The sequence below is a fragment of the Perkinsus marinus genome (assembly GCF_000006405.1).
Source record: "Perkinsus marinus ATCC 50983 genomic scaffold scf_1104296958712, whole genome shotgun sequence".
Taxonomy (NCBI): Eukaryota; Perkinsozoa; order Perkinsida; family Perkinsidae; genus Perkinsus; species Perkinsus marinus.
In genome coordinates, this window is record NW_003206658.1 from 440,574 (window position 1) to 447,822 (window position 7,249).

Genomic DNA, 7,249 nt, shown 5'->3' on the forward strand with positions numbered 1-7,249 from the left:
GGAGATCGTGGGATTCTGAGTCTGGTGCGTCCGAATGCCGTTGAAGAGAACTTGTCGATCGACATAAACCGCCTGACGAAGCGCCAGGTATTCAAGTTGGCAGGCAGATATGTCGAGATTTCTGGTGGGGTGAATGAAAGTCTGGCTCGAGCTCATGCGGATTGTGCCAGGGTTCTGGCCAGCGTGGAGGCGGCCTGGGACTCGGTAGATTCGGAGGGATCCTGGAAAAAGCCAGCGTCCGTCCATCTCGGCCTGGCTCAGCGATACTGGGTGGAGGCGAAGAGAGTCGAAGACTCCGACCTGCGGTTGTTCAAAGGCCTGGAACATCTTATCGCGGATGTAGACGCGTCGGCTGGAGGGTATGGCTTTGTGTGGCGTGACCCGGAGGGCCGAGTGGTACGCGCTGAGGCCAGAGTGCAGAGCAAGTCGATGGCATTGGGGTCATGGCATTGTAATCGTCGGGAGCTATTCGTCATAGCGGCTTGTCTAAGGCGCCTGGATGAGGAGATTCCACTCTTCTCCGATCTAAAAAGAGTTGAGATTCGTGGCGACAGCCGCGTGGCAGTGCGCCAAGCCGATCCCTGGAACGTCCCTGCATGCAAGAGCATGGAACGACGAGCCATCCTGCGTTTACGTGGGGTGGTGGCGGAAGCTACCCATGCCCTGAAGTGCGGCACACCATCGGTGACCGTAACCTTTGCTCATCTGCCTGGGGTTAGTAATGATATCGCCGATGCGCTGTCAAGGGTATCCCTCACTTCGAAATATATCCCGGTGTTGGAGAAGCGAGAAGCGGTCATATTAGCGGGTTGCGCCGCGGTGGAAGCTCACTCATGGCTGGCTGATGAGGCCGGTGGTATCCATTCTATAGCCTCCGTTCAGAGGTGGCGGAGACTACGTGCGTGTTTCTTTGCTCTGAAGGGCGTGGAGGACCCGTTGGATAACGCTGAGTTGTTCGGACACTTTCTGAAAACCGAGCAGGATAAGGATCCTTTCTGTACCCGTACCTCTTCGGACGGTCAGTCGGATGGCCGGTGTATTATCCCTGGATTATCGTACAGTTTCGAGAAGCGCCAGGGATTGTTGTATCGCGTACGGCCTAACTGCCCCATAGATGATGGGCCTCGTTTGCAGTTGGTGCTTCCCCAGGCGCTGGTACCAGAAGTCGTTATCGCCATACATCAAGAAGGTGGGCATGCTGGCCTAACGGCCACTCTTGCATCCCTGTATACGGTGGCCTGGTCTCCGGGAGTGAGGAAGGTTGCGCGGAAAGCCCTTCGTGGCTGTTTGAGTTGTGCCCTTACACGGGACCGAGGAACCAGGGCTCAAGTGGCGTTTGGGGCGAGCAAAATACCAATCGCTCCTTATGACTGCATAGGGATCGACATTTACGGTCCCTTACGTAAGGTGAACGGCGAGGCGGAGAGCCAAGGGGGCGCACCCCGAACCAGGCAGGTGTTGAGCGTGGTCGACAGGCTCACGGGCCATGCCAGTTTCTTCCTGATGAAGGATGCCCGTAGCAAGACTTTGGTCGATCAGCTCGAGTTATTCTTCTGGCGCATTGGTAAGTGGCCTAAGGAGATTTGGTGCGACAATGCGAAAAACTTTGTCGAGGCGGCCCCATTGGTAAGCTTTGCTATGATGATCGATTGCCGTCTGAGAACGACTCCCTCGTATACTCCGCAATGTGGTGGCTTTTGGGAGAGGAAGCACCGGGAAGTGTCGGAGACCTTGCGCTCCTGCTTGTGTGCCAATCCGGAGGCCAGCTGGAAGTGGCTTATGGCCATTGCGGAAGCCCGGGTCAACTCGGTGAGTGGTGCTCATGAGCGAATCTACGGGTGGAAATCCCAGTGTCCTGCTGTGGGGGCCCTTTCTGCCCAACTTTTTCCGTTGTCCTCGGTTCCAGGGAGTTTCCGAGGGATCCCATCCGCTGCGGTGGCGGAAGCCAGAGCTCGCAGTAGCTATCGCGACGCTCTGTTACAGGTTTTTGCTGAGGAGTGGTTACAAGCTAGAGAGGACTTGTCTAACAAGTTCCAGGCCAAGGTCGCTAAGAAAGCTGTTGATAACCGTCCTTTAGCTATTGGTGATAAAGTAATTCTCTATCGACCCGGTAACGTACCGGGGATGAAGTTGGCCCCTAAGGCCACTGGTCCTTATTATGTCTTGAAAAAAATTGGTACTCAATGCTATGATATAGGTGTCGCTCCGAAGGGTACTACCCCTACCTCCTCTCCGCAGCGGTCGTGGATGGTTCACAGTTCTCGTATCCGCAGATTCGAGGGCGAGGGTGGTGATGGTAACAACGTGGAGATTCCTACTGTTGGAGCGGCCCTGAAAAGTGATGAGAATAACATTTGCCCCAGCTGTCGAGAGACGCATAGCGGTACTCTTGTCTGTTGTGATGGATGTGACAGATGGTTTCATATGAGCTGTACCGACTATGACGGCTTCCAGGAGTCTTGGTACTGCGCTGTCTGTATGGCGGCACGAGAGTAACCGACCCATCATCCTTTCGTCGGTATTCTCGTGAGGGGGCGAATTATGTGGAAGATTATTCTTGATTGTTTCGGTCGATTGCTAGGGCGTGCGCTACGGTGATGGAGACGTGCTGTTCGTAATCTTATTACGCCCGAATCTTTTTATCTCTCATTCGATATGTCGACCGCAGTTATCTCTGGGGATGGTGTTGAGTCTCAAGCAGTGGATGCGCGCAGAGAAGTTCCAGAAACGTTACAACTGATGATCATTGTCAACAGCGCTCGCCCGGCATACCAATAGTATTAATCTTGGCGTGTTGCTGACGCTCCTATGAAGCTAGTTCCCGCCACGGCTCTGCTACGGCAGTCGGACAACGAAACCGGAATCCAGCTTGAGCGGTATTTCTGTTGCGTTAAAGATCCGGCTGCCGATACCACTCGCCAATAACCCATTCACATTTGATCAGTCCTGGATCGCAACGAGTAGCCTCCGTGGAAGACTTCCACTTCATCCTCAGAGTTGCCATATCGGCGATATGATCTCAATAACCAAAATAGCCACCTTAGTGCTGGTATATCTCGCTGCTATCGCGGCTGTCTTGGGAGGCACCTCTACTCCGTCCACTTCTATCCTCACCGCTCCTGGCAGGGCCTTCCCAAGAACCAGAGTTTCTGGTGGCCGGTGATGGAGGGTATGATCGGCGAACAGCTGGCAGTCGAAGATGCTGTCGGGAAGGATAAGACTCTCTATCCGAACGGCACCTCCACTACAACTATCGAGGTGAGCACCACCTTTTGGCTTTCAAGGCGACCAGACTGCTAGCCGGCTTCGAGGAAGCAACGAAGGATACGATCGCACCCGGACCAAGCATAACCATCTGATCCTTGTTTACAGGGTTTCCTCGGGTGGCAGTCCAGCAGGGTCTTTTGTCGAACGATCGATCTTGTTTTTTTGTCGGGTTATCTCAGATAACCTCAGATTAATTATCTGCAAGATAAAATTTCGCTTCACTTCGAGAGTTACCGCATTACACATTATGACGATCATTTCCATCGTTTTGGATCACTCTGTTGCCATCATGGCCAACATGGGAGGCACTGCAACTTTCTGTCCAACAATCCTTTCTCTTGTCACTTCTGCCATCCCTAGCTTCGGGGTCGAAGTCAGGGCCTCCAACAATGAGACTTTCCGGTGGTCTATTATGTAGTGCATGTCATGCTCAGCATGCTCGAAGAACATGTGATTGGTGCGGTCGGAAGAGACCCTCTCCTATTCTCGACCGGAAGCTCCACATTTACAACGGGCCCGACCAGCAACCAGGTCAGAGGAAAGACGAGGCCCTCGTATCCCTGGGATACAATCAGAGCTTGGACGATCATTAACGATGTCCCTCTCTGCCATTTCTGATCCCCAGGGGATCAGAGATACATCGCTATCATTCATATTTCGGGGATCATCCCCACAATATCATCTGCTGGCAGGGCGAAACCAAGAAACTCTGAGCCTGAGAGTCTTGGTGCTGGCGATGTAGCACCATGGTTAGGCCATACGACGACCGTCATAGTAAAACCGTTATACTGAATATCATCATATGTATGTTATATTATAATCGTTAAGTAGCATCATGGATGCGATGATGATTCAATCAAAATCACTTTGTACCGTTACATGATATTCGCTTGATGGTGTATATACTCTTTCAACTCTCACGTTTTGAGTTCTGAAGTTCTCAAGGCAAACATGTAGCGATCCCCTGAGAGAATATCATTCACAAACGCTCGACCGCATCAACCCGTTACGGGGACGAGATTAAAAACAATTCAACGGTGGATGTCACGCCTGTCGAGTTGAACAATCACCATGGGTTCATTCACTCTCGCTGACTATTTCGAATCGAGATTCCCGATACTCATTGCACCCGATCATCGTAATACGATACGATGATCGTATCGTTGTCCACTCATCATTCGAGCACTCACAATGTACGCACGGTATATTCAGTAAACGAACATCATCGAGATCACCAGGCAAATGACTCTTAAGCGCCCTAGAAACGCATCAGTGGGCTACCACGCTAGTAGCGACACACTTGCGGTCCGCTGTGAATCACCAATGGTGATTCACTAGTAGTAAGCTGACTATCGAATATCTTTGGTCGCCAAGCTGACCTGAACCATCATAGATCTTCGAAACAAAAAAATGGAGGGGCCAGTGAAGCACATACTTCGAACCTGTGTCGAGGGCGACTCACCGTCGGTGAGTCACCGAGTCCCATTCCCCCACGAAATTGTTGTCGAAGCTGTTACAGCTTAGCTGTACAAGAACTGTTACTCAACACGAATATGATCAAACAGAGTGACCTAGTCATCACCATTATACTAGCATCCATGCAACAGTGGGAGAATCTTCATCACAAGTGATACCCGTCCAAAACAGATCTCCACGTAAGAGCAACAAACTGTCCACCATACAGGATGCCCATTTCCTCTATAGCACGCCGGAACGTTTCCATATCTGCCACACTTCCTCCCGAGCTCGGGTCGATGTCCATCCCACCACAGTCCACAAGTACAAACTTATACTCGGCGGGCGGATCCATTGATCCTTCAGACAATACCTAGGTAGAAAGGAAAGGATCATAACGGCACATTCCGTTCTAGGTGAGCACATACTCACCGAGAAGTGCCGGTTTCTACTACCGTTGTGTTCGTTCCAACGAGAATGTTCGTAGGATTCATATCTCCGTGATTGAGTTGAGGATAATCACGGTGAAAGGCGGCCAGGAAGCTGCCGAACGCTTGACATAATCGTACAATGTCGCTGACAGTGGAGCTGCTGAACCACCACTTCATGAGAAGATCCGATAGGGGAACCGTGCATTGAGATTCGAACCTGTGGGGGAGAACATCAATGTAATAGATTCTATTATAGAAGCGAGAGGTTGTCCAAGACCGACCAGCCCTAGTGAGAATCTCAACTTCATACATCTCTTAAAGATGCGAACTAATATCATCATGATCCCGATACGTTATTGCTTCGACGAATTACTCATCACTTAATGTGTATCCCCGCAAGAGACACCCTAAATGTCATGTGAATAACGTTGCCTGACTAAATCTCAGCCCGAATGTAATACCTCGAGACGTGGATGTGGTATACCACCACTGGCTGCTCGCGTGCGCCATCTCCTCCGTCACAGTCCTCCACGTCGTCTTCATAGTATACAACATCAATGATGCAGAAGGGCACCGAGCAGCGAGGATCGTTGAGTAAATTAGGAAGCACCTCCGTTGTAGCTGTAATCGTCTCTACTTCATAGTCCGGTGACCGAACAACCTAAAACAGCGATGTATCTCGCTCTCAAACTGCAGACTACCTTCACAAGCAACTTCTTCTCTCCTCCATTGCTAGGGTACATCGTTAAAGTATAAACACCGAGACAGTTGCGAGCAGTACTACTACTGATTGTCGCTATCGAGGAGCCCGACATGCATCTACTGTCAATTTCTTGATCACTACTAGTTACTAACGGGACAATTTGGCCAGGCCTTTCGAGTGATTCACCTGTAAGAAGGACTGGGGTATGAATCGGCGACAGTGCTACTACTTCTGGCAGAGCATTCGAGTACAGCCCTCTCAATATCTCCACTATGTGACGCTGGATCGAAGTCGCTGCCACTCCGTGCACTCTCGTTACAAATTATAACGGGGCGGTGTATTCCAATAGTTCTCTCTCCACCATCACTCATCGAATCATTCGGCCGTGCCTGTTCAGGATTGGATGCGAGTGATGTCAGGGCGAAGGCTGCCACTTGACTATAAAATAATGAACCGATAGACACGTATATGATGAACGGACCTCATACTCCGCGAAGATTATTATTCCATCTCAACCCAACGACATTGACCATAGCAACAAGAGAAGAAGTGATACGGGGTGGGATTCCCGTGGCAATGAAGGTCATCATGAGCATCATTGTTAATGGTGTGACACCATTGGTGTCTTAATAACTACTTCGACAATCGTACACTGTGATCCCATAAACTAGCGACAGCTTTCCAATGCCAGCCCGACATGATCGATTTCGCGGTCCTGGAAATGATGAGGCTCGAAAAGTGGCGCGCGAGAAATACAATTTTCTCGCGACCGGGGCTCGCGACCGCTCCCGGCTACGGAGTGACATCATGTAGCAAATTGCTAATAGCAAGTACTTGTAGGCTACAAGTCGTAGCCAGGGTAACCGCAACACTTTCATCCTTCAGCGTTATCACATCAATCCTATCAATGACGATCATGAAGGTTATTGCTTGCTTCATCGCCGTCCTCGGCACGACATTGACCTCAGAGAGTAATTTCTCTCCCGCCACCCCTGGCCTGCCTGTCCGCACCCTTAGCGAGACAAACCAGAGCGACTGGTGGTCAAAGATGAGCGATATCATTTCCAAACAGCTTGAGGATGAAGAGGGTAATGATCCCCTTGTTCCTCCCAAGATCACTACGACCACTGAAACTAGCGCCTCCCCGGCGCCTACCTCTCCTCCGGTAGATGCCGTGGGCAGTGGACTTCGCGGAGGGTGTAGCACGTAAGATACTGAGCATCTCAAACTATTACTGGTTATCTTGTCCATCTCAGCTCGTTCTCGCATGGCCAGCAAGTGCTTGGAGCAACCATAAAGGCCACGCTCTTAATGGTGGCCACCATAGGAGCGGTGCTCTTCGATTGAGCGCTTACCTCATAGAATTCGACACGATCATAGCATGATCATCATA

At 50.8% G+C, this 7,249-nt stretch overlaps 3 protein-coding genes across 3 annotated transcripts in view; 2 read left to right on the forward strand and 1 right to left on the reverse strand.

The window, feature by feature from the left end:
* The window catches only part of Pmar_PMAR011603 (retrovirus polyprotein, putative), a gene marked incomplete at both ends in the record, with an annotated part of 3,468 nt that extends 972 nt beyond the window's left edge, over window positions 1–2,496 (forward strand). The window contains 2 exons of the mRNA XM_002773710.1: window positions 104–1,809; window positions 1,984–2,496. Of these exons, the coding sequence (XP_002773756.1) occupies window positions 104–1,809; window positions 1,984–2,496 (2,219 nt within the window). The remainder of the gene's footprint in view (window positions 1–103; window positions 1,810–1,983) is intronic.
* A 2,328-nt stretch (window positions 2,497–4,824) lies between these two features.
* On the reverse strand, window positions 4,825–5,900 carry Pmar_PMAR011604 (hypothetical protein). Its single transcript, XM_002773711.1, has 4 exons — window positions 5,855–5,900; window positions 5,615–5,814; window positions 5,178–5,370; window positions 4,825–5,095 (listed from the first exon to the last, which is right to left on the reverse strand). The coding sequence occupies exons 1-4, from the start codon at window positions 5,894–5,896 to the stop codon at window positions 4,889–4,891; spliced, it is 642 nt and encodes a 213-aa protein (XP_002773757.1). The 5' UTR covers window positions 5,897–5,900; the 3' UTR covers window positions 4,825–4,888.
* Window positions 5,901–6,763: 863 nt separating this feature from the next.
* Window positions 6,764–7,066, forward strand: Pmar_PMAR011605 (hypothetical protein; the record flags this gene model as incomplete). The annotated part of the gene is made up of 1 exon (XM_002773712.1): window positions 6,764–7,066. One exon carries the CDS (start codon window positions 6,764–6,766, stop codon window positions 7,064–7,066), a length of 303 nt encoding a protein of 100 aa, XP_002773758.1.
* Window positions 7,067–7,249: the final 183 nt, after the last annotated feature.

What these genes read in the sequence shown, in the direction of transcription:
- Pmar_PMAR011604 (XM_002773711.1), bottom strand. Translation starts at nt 5,896, where the DNA reads ATGTACCCTAGCAATGGAGGAGAGAAGAAGTTGCTTGTGAAG. An exon ending in AGAAGAAGTTGCTTGTGAAG is followed by an intron (nt 5,815 to 5,854) that starts GTAGTCTGCAGT and finishes TCGCTGTTTTAG; the next exon opens with GTTGTTCGGTCACCGGACTA. An exon ending in TACCACATCCACGTCTCGAG is followed by an intron (nt 5,371 to 5,614) that starts GTATTACATTCG and finishes TCTCCCCCACAG; the next exon opens with GTTCGAATCTCAATGCACGG.